The following is a 21,289-nucleotide window of genomic DNA, read 5'->3' on the forward strand; positions in this document are numbered from 1 at the left end:
ACAGGATGCCACGAGGGACACGGTCGAATGCCTTCTCCAGGTCCACAAAACACATATGGACTGGTTGGGCAAACTCCCACGAACCCTCCAACACCCTAGTGAGGGTATAGAGCTGGTCCAGTGTTCCACGGCCAGGGCGAAAACCGCATTGCTCCTCCTGGATCCGAGGTTCGACTATCGGTCGGATTCTCCTTTCCAGTACCCTGGCATAGACTTTCCCAGGGAGGCTAAGGAGTGTGATCCCCCTGTAGTTGGAACACAATCTCCGGTCCCCCTTCTTAAAAAGAGGGACCACCACCCCGGTCTGCCAGTCCAGAGGCACCGTTCCCGAACTCCACGCGATGCTGCAGAGGCGTGTCAGCCAAGACAGCCCCACAACATCCAGAGACTTGAGAAACTCGGGGCGGATCTCATCCACCCCCGGAGCCTTGCCACCGAGGAGTTTTTTGACTACCTCAGCAACTTCAGCCAGGGTAATGGACGAGTCCCCCTCCGAGTCCCCAGCCTCAGCTTCCTCTACGGAAGGCGTGTCGGAGGGATTGAGGAGATCCTCAAAGTACTCCTTCCACCGCCCGAGAACATCCTCAGCTGAGGTCAGCAGCGCACCACTTCCACTGTAAACAGTGTTCGTGGAACACCGCTTCCCCCCTCTGAGTCGCCGGACGGTTTGCCAGAATCTCTTTGAGGCCGACCGAAAGTCTTCCTCCATGGCCTCACCGAACTCCTCCCAAGCCCGAGTTTTTGCCGCGGCGACTGCCAGAGCCGCGCTCCGTTTGGCCCGTCAGTACCCGTCAGCTGCTTCAGGAGTCCCATGAGCCAGCCAGGCCCGATAGAACTCCTTCTTCAGCTTGACGGCATCCCTTACTTCCGGTGTCCACCACCGTGTTCGGGGATTGCCGCCGCGACAGGCACCGGAGACCTTATGGCCGCAGCTCCGAACAGCCGCACCGACAATGGAGGAGCGGAACATAGTCCATTCAGACTCAATGTCCCCCACCTCCCTCGGGACCTGGTTGAAGCTCTGTCGGAGGTGGGAGTTGAAGACCTCTCTGACAGGGGCTTCCGCCAAACGTTCCCAACAGACCCTCACTATGCGTTTGGGCCTGCCAGGTCTGTCCAGCTTTTTCCCCCGCCATCGAATCCAACTCACCACCAGGTGGTGATCAGTTGACAGCTCAGCCCCTCTCTTCACCCGAGTGTCCAAGACATATGGCCGAAGGTCAGAAGAAACGACTACAAAGTCGATCATCGACCTCCGACCTAGGGTGTCCTGGTGCCAAGTGCACTGGTGGACACCCTTATGCATGAACATGGTGTTCGTTATGGATAAACCGCGACTAGCACAGAAATCCAATAACAACTCACCGCTCGGGTTCAGATCAGGGAGGCCGTTCCTCCCAATCACGCCCCTCCAGGTATCACTGTCGCCGCCCACGTGGGCGTTAAAGTCCCCCAGTAGAACGACAGAGTCCCCAGTGGGAGCGCTTTCCAGCACGCCCCCCAGGGACTCTAAAAAGGCCGGGTACTCTACACTGCCGCTAGGCGCATAAGCACAAACGACAGTGAGAGACCGTTCCCTGACCCGAAGGCGTAGGGAGATGACCCTCTCATTCACCGGGGTAGACTCCAACACATGGCGGCTGAACTGGGGGGCTATTAATAAGCCCACACCAGCCCGCCGCCTCTCACCTTGGGCAACGCCAGAATAGTGGAGAGTCCACCCCCGATCGAGTAGAGTGGTTCCAGAACCCAAGCTGTGAGTGGAAGTGAGCCCGACTATATCTAGACGGTATCTCTCAACTTCCCGCACCAGCTCAGGCTCCTTCCCCGCCAGTGAGGTGACATTCCAAGTCCCAAAAACCAGAGTTGGCGCCCGAGGTTTGGGTCGGCCGGGCACTCGGCCCCGACCACCGCCCAAATCACAACGCACCGGCCCCTTATGGTTTCTCCGGCAGGTGGTGAGCCCACCGAAGAGCGGCTCCACGTTGTGGCTTCGGGCTGAGCCCGGCCAGGCCCCGTGGGCATAGACCTGGCCACCAGGCGCTCGCATGCGAGCCCCCCCCCCAGGCCTGGCTCCAGGGTGGGGCCCCGGTGACCCCATACCGGGCGGGGTAAACGGACGCCTTGATTTTTTTGTCATAAGGGGTTTTTGAACCGCGCTTTGTCTCGTCTGTCATCCAGGACCTGTCTGCCATGGGAGACCCTACCAGGGGCATGTAGCCCCAGACAACATAGCTCCTGGACTCATTCAGGCACTCAAACCCCTCCACCACGATAAGGTGGCGGTTCACGGAGGAGGCTGAAAGGTAAGTAATGTTCGAAAAAATTTACATTTACTCTTAGCTGATGCTTTTCTCCAAAGCGACTTGCAATGTTAAGGTACCTGCAGTTATTTACCCATTTATACAGCTGGGTAATTTTAACTGGAGCAATTTAGGGTAAGATGCGTTGCTCACGGGTAAAACAGCCAGAGGTGATTATTCGAACCTGCGACCTTTAGGTCTAAACCATTACTCTACTAGCTGTCCCTGTTAAGTAGAATATTAATATTAATAAAGAGTAAATTGTGAGCTTTGTACACCTCCAATGAAAGCATGTAACCCACTCTGGAGGTGCTGAGAAACTACAAGACAGGTGGTCCCTGATTTACGATGGGGTTACGTCCCACGGAACCCATCATAAGTTGAAAATGTATTTAATACACCTAATACACACCTCTGCGTGACAGATTGGGAGATGTGGATCGCTGCTGCTGCCCAGCATCGCGAGAGAGTATTGCTCTGCACATCGCTTGCCCGGGAAAAAATCAAAATTCAAAATTTGAAGTACGGTGTCTACTGAAAGCATATCGCTATTCCACCATCGTAAATCGGGGACCACCTATACACTGCCCTAATCAGTACTGAAATCAGTATGAGTTGTTTAGCTTTCAGTCACCAGTAATGAAGAACTTGAAAACTTGTTTTACTTAGTTTATGACATTAAGCTCCAATCCCATCTCGCTCCACTAATAAGCCAGAATTCCTGTTTGTTCTACGCCGTTTGTTGATGGAAATCAAATTTTTTGAATGACATGAAGTATGATATGGGGGACAACGGCTGTGTTCTGGTTGCTCGTGGGGAGCAAACTGCAAGGAAACAAAGAGGTAAATAATGGAGTTGACTGAGTTACTATCTGTTTGCACAACCTTAACTCATGGATTTGGGTTTAACTCCATACCTAATATTGTTTGCATGGGAAATTTGCAACAGATGTTTGCTTTTCAACTGCAATTCTATAACATTGCTGACTTGTGAGATGCTGACCAGTAGAGCACTGGCTCTTAAAGTCCACTCATCCTATAAAATGTTATAAAATAATTATAGTAAATGTTTATAACTTATAAAAATTGTTTTTATAACAAATTTCTCATGCAAGGGGATGACAGGTCCAAAAATGTATGCAGCCCTTACACTTTTTGTTTTGTGACATCTTCATTTTTTCTGCAGCCACACCCTCCCTGGGAGACCAGACTGCATCATTTTTTACCATAACAGAAGTGGAGATAATATAATTCATGAACTTATATTACACAGCCTGGTCTCATTCATTCCACCATTACTAAATTTGTTGTTAAATATTCCTACACGTGGCTTTCTTGTTCCAGGAGCCGGTTTCTGAACACAAAGACATTTGAAAATGTTGCACCCTCCAGTTCGGTTAACAGTTGAATATTACTCAGAAAGTGGTAAGCGGATACTTGGACACTTTTAGTTACCCTGACGTTTTCTAAATCTCGGTTACTGATGACCCTCTTAAGGGAAAGGTGAACTAAGTAAAACTGAGGTTTTGAAACATTTTCAACACTGCACATGGGGAAAACAGCTGTTTATGGTGGTTATTTTTTATGTAAGAAGTTACTCACTATGCATGTTTCTATGGCAGGTCAGAGTCATTTATTTGTTATTTGCACGGTTATACTGGGTACACAGCATTGAAATGCTTGTGACGAGGCTCATATAGACACGAACAGACATGAACAAATACATATTAGACAAGGACATGCTGATAAGTAAGGCAACACAAGTATCAAGTATAAAAGGGCAGGTACAAATAAATACAAGTACAATAAATAGTAAATAGTGAACACTGAGTAGTTATGTCCAGGGGTCTGGAAGAGGGGTAATAAGTGTCAGTAATAAATGTCGCAGTGCAGGACTACTGGCTGTTAAGTAGTCTGATGGCCTGTAGGTAAGAGCTGTTCTTCAGTCTTGTTCTTGAACGGATACAACGGAGGCGTCTGCCAGACGGCAGTGTGGCGAACAGGTGGTGAGCTGGGCGAGTGCAGTCCTTAATGATATTCCAGGCCTTTCTCAAACAGTGTGTTTGGTAAGTGTCCCGTAGGGCTGCAAGTTTATTTCCAGTGATGAGCTCAGCTCTTCTCACCACTCTCTGAAGAGCTTTGCGGTCTGATGAAGAGCAGCTGCCGTACCATACAGTGATGCAGCCGCTCAGAATGCTCTCTATGGTGCAGCAGTAGAAGTTTGACATGATGCCAGAGGAGATGCCAAACCTCCTAATCCTCCACAGGAAGTAGAGAGGCTGATGGGCTGCTCTCATTACTGTGTCTGTGTTGAGACTCCAGGAGAGATCCTCGGACATGTGTACACCCAGGAAATTGTAACTCTTAACCCTCTCCACCTCCATCCCATTGATGTGGAAAGGAGCGTGACCCCCTCTCTGTGACTTCCTGAAATCCACAATCATCTCCTTGGTCTTGTTGACATTCAGGGAGAGACTGTCGTCACACCATGCTGAGAGTGTTCCGACCTCATCTCTGTAGGATGTCTCGTCACTGTTGGTGATGAGCCCTAGGATGGTTGTATCGTCAGCAAACTCGAAGATGATGTTGGAGCTGTGCTTAGCAGAGCAGTCATAGGTGAGCAGGGAGTACAAGAGGGGGCTGAGCACACATTCCCCATGGGGCACCAGTGCTGAGTGTGAGTGTGGAGGATGTGTGGTTGCCAATCCTGACCACCTGGGGTCTGCCTGTCAGGAAGTCCAAGATCTATTTACATAGGTGACTGTTAAGACCCACATCCTTCAACTTGGCTATGAGTTTGGTAGGGATGATTGTACTGAATGCAGAGCTATAATCAATAAACAGCATCTGCACGTAGGTGTCTCTTTCCTCCAGGTGTTCCAGGGCACCTTCATGTTTATATTCACTGAAGAAAGTCAGTCTCATAACATTGTGAGCTTTTGTGAAGAACATTAATTTTATCAGTAACTTTCAAAATTTGCATTACAGAGGGGATCCTGGAAGGAAACCACCAGCGGCAAGTCACAAACATTTAAATATTGTCATTCGTTCTTCCTACGACCAGTCCGGGAGTGCAGAGTGCAAAGTAGATTTCCACCTTTTTCATCCCTAAAAAATTGAGGATTTTTTTCTTCAATAATAGTGCAATATTCCACTACACAAAATGTAGGACTTGTGTAAGAGTATTTCACCAAGGACTGAAGTTGTTCTCCATTCAAAGAGTGACCCTACTTCTTATTAGGTCCTTGAAACTAATATATCGTTAGGCGTTTCTATTATTTCCACCCCTGTACATCTTACTTCCGCAAATACATACCAAATGACCAGTCATACATGTACAGTACGTACTTAGCACTTAACCTGCTTCTTCACAATGGAGAAGGGCTCCAGTCTATCACAAAGCACTCGCACACTGACATCAGTCACTACTGGTAATTTGGTCATGTATTCATGCTAACAGCCTACATGGTGGAGATCTGGCAGGAACTTGTTCCACCCCAGCTTTGAAAACTAGTCATGCAGCATCCTCACCAAACTGCAGTTTTAGCAAATTCTATACCACCTTCTATCAGGTCTCACCTGCACAACACCTGTAGCGGCCCCAGCGTTCATACTTTCTCACTGACAACACGAGCAGCCATTGCATGTCTGGGATTTACCAGAACCTGGTAGTTTTTTTTTTTTTTACACACATCACCTACATCATAAAAATGGGGTTTTCATTGCTGTGACACAGCATGTTACTCAGTTTTGGAGCCCCAAGTGACCAGTCTACTGACTTATTCTTGACATAATTGTACAACTCAGTATTCTGATGAGGAGTTATGACAGTCAACATACAGGTTATGGTTTCAGCAATATCGGTATACACTGCAGAAATAGTGGATTCTCTGTCCATAAACTTCCACTCTAAACATGGATCAACTCATCAGATTATCTGGATCAAAGTGACATCTTCTTGTAATTAAAAAGTAAAAAGTAAAATATGTACACTCTGCGTAAGGGATTCCGTATCTGTCCCATGGAGGCTAAGCCAGGCTTGATTTAAAGACAATTATAAAGCCACATGAATGATAATTTCTACAATATGAATATAAAAGCAAGCTGCACTTCTGAAGACAAAAGATCATTTTTTAAAATTTCTAATACAGAATTCCCGTATGAAAGGAACAAAACTGGGATTTTATTCAACACCAAACTGTATTAAATACTATTCTTTAAAAAGACGTACAACAAAAATAAATAGCTGATAAAAAAATCATAGCAGAAAACAGATCATTAAAAATAACCATCAAGGACACAAAAAGTGTTACGTACGACTTCAGTGGATGCGTCCAGGTACCAAATTTAGTTTATAAACGCTGCTTATCTCTATTTTATAATTTTATGTTAAAAGAAAGGTTCATTAAACAATACTTTAAAAATTGCAAATGCATATACGATTACAATCTCCACGCAACGAAACCATTAAAAACATTATAATACGCGCTGCTCCCGTTTCTTACAAGCACGTCAACCGCTTTCCGAAGCCAACCTACCGTGAATCTATAGACTTATGATCATGTGATTAATGACGTAACCGTGACGTTGACGGCAACCAAGCGGAAGCTCGCCCTTTCACCCCAAGAGGGATGTGGGCTTTTCCTGTTGATGGTATCACTTCGGTTGTTTTACTGTGGTGATTTTATCCCATTATCCCGATGTTTTTACTCTGAGAAAATACCAGTGTTGTGGCGTTATTTTATTTAGTTCCTTGTTTGTCCATGTGGTCTTTGTCATTTTAGTAATTTATCGCTTTTATTGACGTCAATGATGTGAAAAGACAATGAGGCCTGACGGCGGAGAGACTGAGTAGCCGAACTGGCAACTGCCTGGATATGTAGAAGGTTAAAAGAAGAAGTGTAGGTACCTGAATACGCCAGCGGGAACTGTCATCATTTACAAATGTTGTTTTTTAGTTTCATAAGTAGTTTTATTTATTTTTGCAATCGTGTATTTTCTCAGTATCTCCATCATGTTGCTTTGTTTGTGTAGCTCGGGCAGTCAGCAGCGGCCGTGTCTCTTTCGACTCGACTGGAGAGAAGAAGTGTCCATGATGATAATCAAGATTATCGTGATAATTAGCATTATGAAATGTTTGTTTTGTGTTTTTTTCAGGAGAAGATGCTGCTTACAGAAGGAGTGTTTGTTCGCCTTAACCTGGCATCCATCTGGAGATGATGAACTGACTGAGTTGGTGAGCAGTCCTGGCTTTCTTTTGTCACTTGTGGTTGACGTGTATTCGCTAGGAGCATTGCCTTCTCTCATGGTCTAGTCGTCACTGTTTGAACTGCAGTGTCTGCTCAGTAGAGAAATCCTCTATATGTATGATATTTAAAAAATTCCCAATAACCAGTGCAGTGGCTGTGAAACCCACACATCCTCAGATAGTGACATTCATGTTTGCCTGAGCTCCTCCTTCCTTCCTTAAGTTAATGATTTCCTTTTGAATGTCTGCATTTGTATTTACATTATTTTTTTTTGTTTTTTTACCAGGTCTTCTCAAAGGGAAGTACATTTGATAGTGTATCAGCATATAGAAACTCTTTGACATCTTAATAGCAGTATACGGCACTAAATGCTTCTTAGTTCCTAACGTCTACTGTGGTCATAGATTTTCTGAGAACCTTTACCTCACTATAACCGTTATGTAATCCATCTGTGCTTATTCTTGCTGTACCAATGATGAAGGACATAGAACTTTATGGTAAATGGCTTGATAAACAGTCAGATGCACCAATGGCAAAGTAACATGTCTTTTTGTTTTGTGTCCAACCACTTCTCCCTGCAGTAGGTATGGCTTCCCAGCCTCAGGTGTTCTCATCCCCTTCGGTGTCCTCCAGTGCCTTTTCTCGTGTGAAGAAGCTGAAGGTGGAAAACTGCACGTGGGATGTGACAAGCCAGTCGAATGAGAGCAAATATTACCTGCCCAGCCCCTCTCAGGGAAATGCCTCCACCCCCACCTCCTCCAGCTTCAGTGGCGCCTATGGTTCGTCTGGAGTGATTCCCCCGCCAGCGGGTAGCTCCCGTGGGCAGATCGTGGTGCGCGCTGCAGACAGCACTGGCAGCCTCCCAGGACCCTCCTCCTCTGCATCGTCTTCATCCTCTGCAACCTCCTCGTCCTCCAGCTGCCGTGTCAACGAAGCTGCCTCCTCCTCCAGGTCCCATGGCCTCTACCAGAGGCAGCACAGTTTAAAACGCAAAAACGAGGAGGCTGACAGCAGCGACAGTGTCCAGATTCTGGAGGAGCTCTCCGCTCCGGCACTCTCCCACCGGGCTGGGGGTGATGGCACTGCAGCCCAGTCCATCGCCCACTCCACATCCACCACCAAGAGCAGCAATTCGCACAGCGAGGGTGACTACCAGCTAGTGCAGCATGAGATCTTGTGCTCCATGTCCAACAGCTATGAGGTGCTGGAATTTCTGGGTCGTGGCACTTTTGGACAGGTGGCCAAGTGCTGGAAGCGTGGCACCAATGAGATTGTGGCAATCAAGATCCTGAAGAATCACCCATCGTACGCTCGCCAAGGTCAGATTGAGGTAGGACAATTATTTCTTTCATGTAGCAATGAACAATCTTGTCTACATGGCACTGCTCGCTATGTATATCCATTGCACAACTGAAGTGTGAGGCATTTTTTACATTTCCAGAAATGTCATTGTGGTTAAATGTAACAACTGTTGTGTTATAGAAGTTCACAACTTTGGGGGGGGGGGGAGAGAAGCTTCCCTCATCCTGTAAACTCAGAAAATGCATTTTGCATTGTTTTGTAAATCAATATAAAGTTTCAGACTAGGTAGACTTGCTCTTACAAAACTTACAAAAACAGCTGGGACCAGAAGGCTTTTTGTTACTCCTGTTCACTCAGCTACAGACAACTTTTAGAACAAAAAAGGAAATATGCTACTTGTGACTAATCCATGTGTAACATGAACAAGTGTACAGAGATTGTAACTTTCCAGAACAAAGGTTAGCTGCTAGGATTTTACTGTGGGAAGAACCACAATCTGCTTTCCTCACAGGCATACAGGAGGTGAAGATGTGCTGAATAAAAATACTCTGCCAATTATAAAGCTTGAAATATCCTTCCGCTTTTCAGTTTGTTTTGAGGTTTTTGCCCATGATTTTTGCTGATCGTATGCACTCCCTGTGTCAGGTGAGCATCCTGAGCTTGCTGAGTACGGAGAATGCTGATGAGTTCAACTTTGTGCGGTCACATGAATGCTTCCAGCACAAGAGCCACACCTGCCTTGTGTTTGAGATGCTGGAACAGAACTTGTATGATTTCCTGAAGCACAGCAAGTTCAGCCCGCTGCCCCTCAAGTGTATCCGGCCCATACTGCAGCAAGTGGCTACCGCCCTCAACAAGCTTAAGAGTTTGGGCCTCATTCATGCCGACCTCAAACCTGAGAATATCATGCTGGTGGACCCAGTGCGGCAGCCTTACCGAGTGAAAGTTATTGACTTTGGTTCAGCCAGCTATGTCTCCAAAGCAGTGTGCTCCACATACTTGCAGTCACGCTACTATCGGTGAGTCTGATGCTGCTGTGGTATTTCCTTTGGTCATTAGGTGTGGTTTTCTGTGATGCTCGAATTAGCAAAATTCCAACGTACTTCTGCTTTACCTGTTTTGTCTAAATAAAATAACTCAGTCAGGAATGTAATGGATGAGCTTATGGGAGTGACCAGAGGAATTTTACTGTATTTTGACCAGAGCACAAATGTATTTATATAGGGGCGGTTAACGGTCCCCCACCCCCCATGTTTTGTAGCATTTTGAAATCAGCCATCACAGTTTGTTTCCCATGTAATATTGTTCTTCTTGTTGAACACAGTGCTCCCGAGATAATCTTGGGGCTGCCATTCTGTGAAGCCATTGACATGTGGTCCCTTGGCTGTGTGATCGCTGAGCTTTTCCTCGGATGGCCATTGTACCCAGGGGCATCTGAATATGATCAGGTCAGTGCTTAATTCAAAGGTTAAAAAAAATCATGGTAGGTACCTGCTATGCCATTTAATACATTCTTAGGTGTTCCTTCACACACTGCATTTATATGATGGAATGATTGTAGTAGTCTGCCTGAAGGAAGGTGTCCTTATCGTTTGTTGCTTCAGATCCGCTACATCTCCCAGACTCAGGGGCTACCTGCTGAGTACCTCTTGAGTGCTGGGACCAAGACCAGCCGCTTCTTCAACAGAGGTCCTGACTCCAGCTACCCCCTCTGGAGGCTAAAAGTAAAAGCTCCATTTAAGACCTTTAAATCAGTTAACTGCTTTCATTTTTACTGCTCAACACTTTCAGACTGTGCTAGTTATGCCCTCTGCAGGCATAACAAATGTATACTTTACATCTGTTATTAGTTCAGTGTACAAATGACTTCCTTTTGCATCTAATATTTCATTTAGACACCAGCAGAACATGAGGCTGAAATGGGGATAAAGTCGAAGGAGGCTCGCAAGTACATCTTCAACTGTCTGGATGACATGATGCAGGTAGTTAACTTGCACAATCAAATTAATATCCTGTGCTACTGAGGGAGTTGGGAAAGCCAAGGGTCATTCCAAATCGGTTTTTGTCCATTTGACCCTTTTAAGCATTATTTCCTCTCGTGCACACAATGCTCCTGTGCTTTAGCGCTGTAAGCAGAGATATTTAGATGGACCATTCCCCATATTATGTACACATACTCAGTAACCCATGTCTTGACCCAGTTTCTCCTGCTCCATCATTTTTCAGGTGAACATGACCAACCTGGAGGGCACAGACATGCTGGCAGAGAAGGCGGATCGGCGGGAGTTCATTGACCTGCTGAAAAAAATGCTGACCCTGGATGCGGACAAGAGGATCACGCCCATGAAAACCCTGAACCACTCCTTTGTCACCATGGCCCATCTGCTCCACTTCCCCCATAGCTCCCAGTAGGCACACTGACAGTCCTGTTTGTCTGACTAAAACTGCCCCAAACCTTCCTGAGGGCTTTGGCAGTGTCCTTAATGGTTTTTCATTAAATCTGATTAAATAGTTGAATTATTACAGATTATGTGCATTACATTTATTTAGCATACACCTTTCTCCAAAGCGACTTCCAGTGAGCTCCATGCAGTGTTATCAGCCCACACACCTTATTCACCAAGGTGACTTACACTGCTAGATACACTACTTAGAATGGGTCACTCATTCATACATCAGTGGAACACACACTCTCTGTCATTCATACACTATGGGTGAACAGCATGTCTTTGGGAAGAAACCCACGCAGACGTGGGAAGAACATGCAAACTCCACACGGAGTGAGTGGGGATCGACCCCACGTCCTCTCACATCACCCAGGCACTATGAGACAGCACCTGTACTCGCTGTGCCACCATTCTACCCCTAGCACCATGCCGGCCTTCAGCAACTGTGTCTTTCCAATCTCATTGTACAGTCTTGGCTTGACTCGTCACTAACCACCGTATTCCTTTTGACTGCAGTGTGAAGTCCTGCTTTCAGAATATGGAGATATGCAAGCGCCGCTGCACAGCCTTTGACAATGGGAAGAACCTCTTCTCTAACAACAGTGGGACTGGAGCAGCTGCCAACCTCACAGTCACCTTCAGCAGCCAGCTCAATCAGCACAATCAGGTGAGCCCTGCAGGAATGCTGCAAATCTCTCTGCTGCTACCATGGTGTTTTTTTTTTTTTTTTTTTTTTCTTTTTTTTTTCTTTTTAAAGTTCTGTCTGACAGCAAAGCATGAGATGTTTATACTCACAGGGTAAATTTTTTAATTCTGGCAGGCATCACATTTGTCAAAAGTAAGGATTTAAGTGTCTGTATATTGGCGTTTATGAACTTTTGTTTCAGCATCTATGTGGCATCTATGTAATTTTGAAGGATCCTTGATAATTAGGCCTTTGTGTTACAATTATGCCAGTCTAACTTAAATCCTAGGTTCCACTGCAACAGAGATTTTAACAGGATAGGTGGATCTCGTTATATCACACAGATTGTATCATTTTATCTTTAGTTGATGCCTTGCAACATCTACAGAGTCTTGACCGCAGTGGTTATGTTTACAGGTGGCCCCAGCTGGAGGCCCATCCCTCTCCCTCAGCAGCAATGTGCCCTTGCTGAACTACCAGCCTGCCCTCTACCAGCAGGCCACCATCAACATCCCTGGCTTTGGCCAGCAGGGTGTTCCGCTGCCCACCCGACCCGGCCAGCTGTGTACCCAGACAGAGCCATTCCAGCAGACACTTATTGTCTGCCCCCCCACTATCCAAGGCAGGCAGCACCAGTGCCAATTTGTTCCTACTTTTATCTATACTAAGAAGAAACTCTGGTTTTAAGTTGGATGCTGTTTATTTTACTTTTTGCTGCTAAAAATGGATTTCCTTGATGATAAGCACAGACTTTCTCTTATGCTTTTAAATCACAATTTCATGACCTAGTTTTGAGGATGATGTAATAAGATGAATTCTCTTTGTACTCAGGTGCCAAAATAAAATTTTTTGATGCTAATTTTGGCTTACTAACCTAAAACTTCACTCCGTTTGTGTCTAGGGCTTCAATCCACCAATAAGCACTCCAGTTTTCCTGTGAGGATGGACAACTCAGTGCCCATAGTTCCTCAGAACCAGTCCACCCAGCCACTGCAGATCCAGTCAGGTGTGCTTGCACAGGTAAGACTTGGGAAGAACCTGCATATTATCAGTAAAATCGTGCTTGTGTGTGCGTGCGCACCTGTGTGTCTGTGCTTGGATCTGCTATGATCTTTCTGTGTTGTTGCTTTTGCTGCTGGATGTGTGAAAACTGCTTTGTTTCACATTTGAAAGTAAAAGCCTTCTCTTTAGGGATTTGGTCTGTAGGATGATGTGGTCCCCAAAAAATGCTACCACGTGCTACCACGGACTTTGGTTTGGCATTGTGATTTCTTACTGTGTGTACTTGTTTCATTGAGGATGCTTTAGGCTGCCTAAACCTGAATGCCTTCCAGGATTCGGGAGGAGAGATGCTACTTTCTGACATTTACCTATTCCTGCTCAGAAAAGAAGCAGTTTTGGTGTGCCTGTTTTGGACACTGGCACGAAGAAGCCAAGAACTTCTGGTATCACTCTTGGATTAACCTGACCTTGAAGCACCTTTTCATGATAAAGGTGTTTGGTTCTCCATTCTAAGAATAACTGAAAGCATGTTTTTTTTGGGCATCAAAAGCAAATGAGAAGTCTTCCTCATTTTATCCACACCAGTGTTACAGTGTTGCTGGATGGAAAATTTGGGTGGTGGTCCCTCCTTTCCATCACTGAGACTTTTGCCTTGATCATTTGTGTGTTCTAACAATGTGAAGGAAAAAAATTTTTTTTTTTCTTTTTCTTCTTCTTCCCCCCTCTTTCATTTCATTGCAGCACCCTTTAATGTATAATTACTGCAGGCATAAAAATTTAATTTTTAGTTTACTGCAAAGTTATGTTTAGTACAGGGTAAATTTTTGTCAGGTGGCTGAACAGTATTATCTTCAGACTTCAGTGTACATGCATTGTAAATATGGATATAGTGCTCATACATTTACATTTGCTTACAGTACACCTTGCAAACACTTAAGCATTTAACAGTTGAAAGAAGTACAAAATATTTTGTTAACCAGAATTCTGAGAATAATACTGATGTAAGCAACGCTACATTCTGATGGTCACATTCGTAAGGAATTACTTTTCAAATGAATAATGCATCTGGAGAGTTTATAAAATAAACAGGGCAACATATCTTAGCAAGAAAGGTAAAATTGGCACATTTTAAGATGATCATTTATGAATAACGCTCTGAATTCCATGCATATTCATCAGATTTTATTTTTTTAACAACTGTTTTTGGAGTAGTCATACAGTTATGACTGTTTTAAAGTCTGCATAACTGCCAGGACTCCACTGTGGAATGCTCCCTTTCCCCCGGTGCCTGTGGTTGACAGGGGCATCAGACAAACTGATTTTACCCTTCCTGCCAATCTGTTCCAAGTGATTTAACCCCCCCTCCCCATGCTCCCTGCCCTCCTCCTCCTCCTCCTCCATGACCTCCTCCCCAGGGCTCCTGCACCCCACTGATGGTGGCCACACTCCACCCCCACATGGCGGCAGTGGCGCCCCAGTACTCGGTCCCTTTGGCGTTGGGCTGCGGGGCCGGAAGGCCTGCCCTGTTGGAGCAGACTGCCACCATGCTGGTAAAGCAACGCCCCTGGTGTCCTGCTCCTCCCACCTCCTTGCCCCCCCTTAATCCCACCCCCTTTCTCTTCAACTCCCCCCCCCCCCCCCCCACCAGATGGCATGGGGCGCATGTGCTGATTGGTCTGCGCTTTGCTTGTAGCTTCTCATTGTCCAAGCCCCTCCCATAAAACTCCACCCTTGCTGAGGAAACCTGCCATTGCAGTTAGTAGGCCACGATCAAACAGCCTGTCAGACAGAGACATAAGTACAATCTTGCCCTTGGCCAAATTCAAAAATGAAACTGCGCGAATGAGGACCTTGTGAGTGTAACAAAATGACAAAAAGTGGACCGGCAGTCCCATTGTGTTCTCCATTCTAAACTCCTGGATAGATGGCTTCTGGGTTCCTCGGGCGCATTTCTTTCAGAGCTTTGTGATGGTTTTCACAGTGTTTTAAATCTCGAATTTCTCTCTCTAAGGCACTTTAACTGAATTGTCTCTCTTCCAGGGCTGTGTCAGACAGGACTGTGGAGGGCGAGACAGTTTTCCACCCTGTTGCCCTCTGTTTGCTCTAGGTCAGGCTGCGTGACCTGTGCCCATTTCATTCTGTGTTCCTCAGTTCTGATTAATCCCCTTTCCCTCTCCAGCAGTAACGTGCCACATTTTACCCCTGCAGGTTGAAGCTGAATCTTGGAGATCCATTTTGTTTGCTTGTGCATTTGTCAGACACCTACTGAAACCAAACCTTCATTTGATTTTTAAAATATAGTACAGCGATTTGCACGCCATCTCATAAATTGGTACTAAGAGGTGCACAATATACAGAAAAACCTAAATAATGTTTAGGTTTTTCTTTATATTGTCAACCTTTTCATTCCAAGCCAAAACATCTTTTTCAAGAAGCTGGTAGACACACATCATATGTGTGCAATGAACTGAATGCACTCTGGTCTGGTGGTGTCTTGAGTATGGGTGACATTGTCCACTGCACACTGAAAGTGGCTGCTGTTTTTGCCACAGTCTTGGTAATTTGGTAGTCCTGATGAATTGTTTGTGTTTTTGTGTGTGTGTTTTATTAAATTTCCAATTCCGCCTATCCACTCCCACTTCCTCCCATGCTTGACCCATAGGGTCCATGCGTTATGTTGGACAGCCCTTCCTTTTGTTCTGTGTCAGAAGAGGACTGTCCTGTCTGGGCAATGCAGCGCATGCGCAAGTCATGCTTGCACTAACCAGTGGCTCATGCTGGGGTGAAAAAAAAAAAAAAAACCATACAAAAGAATCGTGGCTTTCTTACTCATGTCTTGGGTTGCACACAGAAATATAGACAGTACTTGACCAAAAAGAAGCTCTCTCAGATGTACAGCTTGCAGTAGTTGTTATTTTGTGCTGTGTTCAGCAACAGAAAGCCTGCCAGTTGTGGTGAGGGTTTGTTGATGCGTGTGTGCTGTGAAGGGAGGTGTGTGCACTTACGGCCACTGACTTTCTGTGTGCCCTCAGCAGACGTGGCCAGCTGGCACACAGCAGATCCTCATCCCTTCAACCTGGCAGCAGGTGCCAGGCGTGGCCATCCACAACCCCTCTCAGCCCGTAATTGCCGATTCACCTCTGGGGGCACTCATCTCCGACGGATCTGCCCAGCAGGTCTCCAACTGGAGGTGAGCAGGCGCTGCTGGAGGAATGTGCCTCACCCTACATAAGAACCTAAATGTTTTTTGGTTTAAATCAGAGGAAAAACTTGTCAGTGTGCTGCATAGTTGGTCTTGAAACTGCTGCTTTTCTGTTAAATAAAAGAGAATCAAAACGTCTGATTCCATTTGAAATATTGGTCAGTTAGGCAGTTGACGGTTATGGTCTTGTGGTGTGTTTGGCTACAGGGGCTGTCACAGTGGGCAGTATAACAGTGTGATGCAGCAGACGTCCATGCTGGGGGCTCACCTGGGCTCCTCTCAGCCTCTCAACATGGGTGCAGCCAATGGCAGGTCTCAGCAAGCTGGTGCTGTAGGATCCAGGTCCAGGACCCGGCACACTGACAGCAGAGCAAGGTATTGCCTAGTCCTCTCCTGCTTACACACTGGAAGTCTAATTTTGTGTGTGACGTAATGTACTTTTGTTTATTCCAAGTTGTTCATCATTTTGGAGAAAAATGCCTGCGAAATCGGCATATGCAGTTGTGTACGTAGTTTATACTGTGTATTTAAGGGTTTAAGTGTATTTAAGTGGTTGCTGTGTGACTTATTTTAAGTCAATGCTATGTGACTTGTGTGTTTCAAATGCAAAAAAAATAATGCATCCACTATGCATTGTACCTCTCACAGATGGGTTGTTTTTCAACAGAAACACTTCCTAAGCTTTTAATGTAACGTTGCCTTCTATCGGCTTATTTTTCCTTTTGCTTTATGATTTCACCTTAGTGAAACAACTGAAACTGAGGTTCATTTACTACACTTGATTTCTTCTTAGTTAGTTAATTGTTGCTAATGGACCTGTTTCAAGGTATTTGGTCAGTCTTTTGCTGCTGTTAACTCAAGGGAAGAGGAGGATAAAATGACTTTGTGCCTATTCCTGTGTGCAGGCCAATGTCACTGCTTCAGACCAATGCCTCGGTGGTGCCCAACAGCCCCCTGTTGAATTCACCTGCATACAGCGCCGTCCTTTCCCAGCCAATCATCATCTCTGACACTCCAAGCCCTGCTGTTAGCATCATCACCATTCACAGTGACACAGAGGATGAGGATGAGAGGAAGTTCCCCCCAGTCAGGTAATCTCTTTTGCTGCTCTTGTACCATCAGACAGACACACCCTTTACCTCACAAACAGTGTGGTTTGCTTTCCGATCTCTCTTCAGTCTTGAATACTTCAGTCCTGGCTTCCTTTATTAACCATGTGGAATGAAGTAATTTGAGCATTACCAGGAAGAGTGGGTGTAGAACAACTAAAAAAAAAAAAAAAAAACAAATTTTTCCTAAACAGAAAATTGAATTATTTAATTCAGTTAAGCAGTATTATTGCATGCAGTGAGGAAGTCCAAATAACTTGGTTCTCACCAGTCATTTGCAGTGAGGCCTGCTTTCTGCACATCTCCATTAATTGGGGTATTGTGGTATTGACACAGTTATGCCTACAAGCCTTGTGTGTGAGAAATGGGTGACAGTGCTACTCTTGGGCATCCTACTAAGCTTGAGCATCTCCGTGCCGCAGCTGTGGAGCTGGCCAGCGGACCAATGTAATCAGCTGTGTCACCGTCCACGACTCGCAGGACTCGGACTCATCCACCAGTAGCCCACTGAGCCCCAGGCGGCTGCCCAGCTTTGCGGAAACGTCAGCGCCTCTCTCACGTTCCCTGGCTATTATGGTTCCACCTGTGAAAGCTCAGCCTGCGGAGGGTGCTCTGCCAGGTCAATAAATGCCTGAAGTATCAAGAATCCTTTTTTACATTTATCTTTAATTACTTCAGATTGTTTTTAGCAGGAATTCTTGTGATATTTAAGATATTTGCATATTTTATCTTTGTCTGAAGGCTCACTTTCTGTTATGTGAACTACAAATGTATCAGTGTTAGGTTTGAATTCCTGTTACTCAGAATCAGAACTAGTATTTCCATCTTTTAGTTGTTATTCATTGCGTGTTAGTCTAGTTCACATCTTTAATCTTTGCATCTTGATTTTGTTTGCAGTAACAAATATTTGTGCTTGGAAAATGCAGGGCAGCCCCTGAATGCTTGCGGTAAGGCTAAGAAGGGCTCAGCTCATCAACCTTGCAGTGTGGGGACCTCCAGTAGCAACCGACACCACCAGGCTGCTCCCAGCAGGTCCCAGCCACTCAACCTGAGCCAGGTACAAGCCTGCAGAGCAGCACATGGTTTTACTCAACTCAGCCCATCCTTTCAGGAGCACAATGGCAACCCATTGAGCATCACACAGAGAAGCAATAGCAGCATACTGGGGTAAATAAGGAACAAATAGCTTTCTAAAGGTTATTTGAAGACTGCAGGTCCTGGCCTCGGGACACTTTTCTATCAGAATTTTTCGCTTGAAGTACTTTAAAAACAGTATGTACTCAGAGTAACTATGCGAAATATCTACTTTGTGTGTAATTCTGGATGAACCTGTCTTCTTACATAAGGACTCTTAAGAATCCCATAAATCCTCATTTGTTGGCATGCTGTTTCACTGTCAATATGTGTGCTCATGCAAATGTATTTATTCACGCTTCGAGCATCTTGCTGCTGCTTGCAGTATGGTTGGCTCGCAGTAGTGTTCGCAGTGACTCAGTGCCAGTACCTCTGCTGTAGGTCCAGCCATCTGCCATGACATCATCTCAAGAGAGAGCGGCAGGCGGGTCCCTACGACGACAGCCCTCGTACCATGCTGTCGCTTCCTCGCATGCCCCCTACAGCCTACAAGAAGCACCGGTCTTCAGCTCTGCACCCGGAATATATGCCTACCCTGCCTCTGCAGCCCTGGCTTCTGTGTCACAGGCGGTGGACCAGCTGCATGGTTCCACCACTTCCTCATCTGCCGCTGTGGCCTCCTCTAGCCGTCATGTCGGTGGGCCCTACTCCTCCTCTTTCGGCCTTCTGCCCAAGGGTGGCGGTGTTGGCCGCGCCCAGTACCAGCACCAGTTCCCAGGCCAGCCCTATACACGTTCTGGAGTGGGCCAGGGCACGTACCAGCTGAGCCACCGCAAGCTGGGCCAGTATCCCTATCTGTGAGGTGGGAGGAGGGCCGTCGTTGGGGCTGAGATGTCCGTGTTGTCATGGCTGCAGCTTGAGTCCAGATGAGAATGCTTCCGCAAGATATGCAGCTGCATTAGTGTGTCCTTGGAAGTGTTGCACAGAGATAGATTGTCGATTCAGCAGTTGAAAATTCAGTCCCTACTATTTTTATTTGGATGGTTTAAAAGTAAATCAGAACTTTTTACTTTACTGTATTTTTTAACTGACCATCATTGTTTTAAGACTTAGGTTTTACTCCACTAAACTAATACATAGCAAAAATATTAGCTCAATAACAAGAAGATTGTTGTGTTAATTGGTGGCTTTGAACGCATTTTCTATTTGTTAGATGCTTGTGTACTTTCAGTGCAAGGGATGATTCCCACATGGAATAGTAGGTGTTGAGCACAACTCACCAAGTGCAGGCCATTATTTTCATGTTTAGATGTATTGTTTGGGGGTACAGTAGTACCACCAAGTATCTTAAGCAATTATTTAAGGTTTTTGAGGGTTGCATCAGTACCTTAAGCAAGTCTCAAGTAATTTGTTTGTCCCCTGTGTGTGTCTCAATAGTTTTACTTGCTGCCCTGCTTTCATGTGTTTTCTTGTCACTAGTGGTTTTATTGCTTGCTGTCAGAGTGTATTCATGACACCAGTCCCTCATTAGAACCCTTTTATTTACCCTTGTGTATGGTAATGTGTAACTTATTCTTTCATGTTTTTAATTATGAGGTTTAGCCCCAGAGTTTTCAGGAGTTGACTGTCACACATCACACAGTTGATGCTTTGGATGCATTTAATCTTTAACGGTATATAGTGCTCATTGACTTGTTACTTAGATTGCACAAGTAGTAGGTTAATTAACAGAGTGCAAAAATAGCACATCTAATGTGTCAAATTTATATTTTAAAAAAAAAAAAAAAAAAAAAAATGTAGAGGAAGGTGACTTCTCCAACTCAGAGATGTGTGTCTGAAGGGATGGGCATGGTAGATTGGTGTCGTATGTGAACCTGTTCTCAGTGTGCGAAGTAGAACTTGGAGTGGGTAGCTCACCTTGAAAGTAGCAGAAAGACTTTTAGACCCCACATGCATATGGAACTTGTTGGTGTTGATGATACTGTTTAGATAATTGCCATGTTACATTGGTACAGATCAGCAGACACCTTCCTTACGAAGTAGAGTTGAACGTGTAGCAAGTAGCACATCTTTGTGTGACAGTTTTAAGAGATAATCAACTTACTGAAAAAGAGTTGTTTGACAATACTGTGGCAATGTGAAGCGGAAGAGCAACACAGAAAATACATTTGACCACAGTAAACTGAGTAAATGTTTCACGTAAAAGAGTATTACGGTTTAGGGGATTACACTGCACTTACGATGCTCATCTTACAATCTGCTGTACTTTGTAATAAGCCAAAAAGTTGTCAGGCTCTCCCAGTCAATATTAAATAAAACCATTGTAATCATCTCCTTCTGGTTCAGAACATCAGTACTCCAAAGAGTGTGTTTATATGTGTGTTTGTGCGCGCGTGCGCGTGTGTGTGTTATAAATTCCTCAGCAGTCTTGTTTCACAGCACAGAGACTTAAATGGCAACATTGTTCGCTCACAGTTCCTGTGCTTTGGGTTCAGACTTGGGTTTTTAGTCTGTCCAGAGTTTGGATGTAATCATTTCATTCTGAGTCTATACTGTAACACTCCAAGGTGTGTGCATGTATACACATTTTAAAGTCTTTACGCACTCTTTTTCACAAGAGTTTTTCAGTTTTACACTTGGGATGTGTTGCAATGAACTTGTTGCATAAAATGTATAGCAAATGTGACTCACTGGGGCTGGGAAATCTCATGGGAGAGCTCACCCATGAGGACAGAAGTGTTGAAACAATCATTCTTATGTTCTTAATTATTTGAAATGACACAATTCATCTGCAGGATCTCAGCTAGTTATGTACATTTTTTTTAAATTTTTTTGTTTTTGTTTTACTGTCAGTTACAGTTTGGGTCAGCTCTGCTGAAGGGAAGCAAACACATTGCACCCTGGGAGGCTTCTGTG

At 45.2% G+C, this 21,289-nt stretch overlaps 1 protein-coding gene across 6 annotated transcripts; it reads left to right on the top strand.

Annotated features, from left to right (window-relative positions):
* The first annotated feature begins 6,924 nt into the window (after nucleotides 1–6,924).
* Nucleotides 6,925–19,620, top strand: hipk1a (homeodomain interacting protein kinase 1a). 6 transcript variants are annotated; one of them, XM_018760587.2, is made up of 18 exons: nucleotides 6,925–7,208; nucleotides 7,461–7,539; nucleotides 8,134–8,882; nucleotides 9,500–9,873; nucleotides 10,179–10,302; nucleotides 10,459–10,578; nucleotides 10,750–10,836; nucleotides 11,081–11,262; nucleotides 11,818–11,968; nucleotides 12,404–12,608; nucleotides 12,888–13,006; nucleotides 14,404–14,538; nucleotides 16,021–16,178; nucleotides 16,398–16,565; nucleotides 17,096–17,281; nucleotides 17,722–17,918; nucleotides 18,226–18,356; nucleotides 18,815–19,620. In XM_018760587.2, exons 3-18 carry the CDS (start codon nucleotides 8,139–8,141, stop codon nucleotides 19,232–19,234), a joined length of 3,501 nt encoding a protein of 1,166 aa, XP_018616103.1. In that variant the 5' UTR covers nucleotides 6,925–7,208; nucleotides 7,461–7,539; nucleotides 8,134–8,138; the 3' UTR covers nucleotides 19,235–19,620. The 6 variants fall into 6 exon arrangements, with proteins under 6 accessions (XP_018616103.1, XP_018616102.1, XP_018616105.1 ...); XM_018760586.2 differs by having other exon boundaries at nucleotides 6,925–7,204; XM_018760589.2 differs by having other exon boundaries at nucleotides 6,925–7,204; nucleotides 16,024–16,178.
* The last annotated feature ends 1,669 nt before the right edge of the window (nucleotides 19,621–21,289 follow it).

Source organism: Scleropages formosus, chromosome 19, assembly GCF_900964775.1.
Source record: "Scleropages formosus chromosome 19, fSclFor1.1, whole genome shotgun sequence".
Lineage (NCBI taxonomy): Eukaryota > Metazoa > Chordata > Actinopteri > Osteoglossiformes > Osteoglossidae > Scleropages > Scleropages formosus.

Excerpts from the sequence above, each read along its gene's own strand:
- hipk1a (XM_018760587.2), top strand. The coding sequence starts at position 8,139 with ATGGCTTCCCAGCCTCAGGTGTTCTCATCCCCTTCGGTGTCCTCCAGT. Across the intron at positions 9,874-10,178 it reads TTGCAGTCACGCTACTATCG|TGCTCCCGAGATAATCTTGG; the intron begins GTGAGTCTGATG and ends TGTTGAACACAG. Across the intron at positions 11,263-11,817 it reads CACTTCCCCCATAGCTCCCA|TGTGAAGTCCTGCTTTCAGA; the intron begins GTAGGCACACTG and ends TTTTGACTGCAG.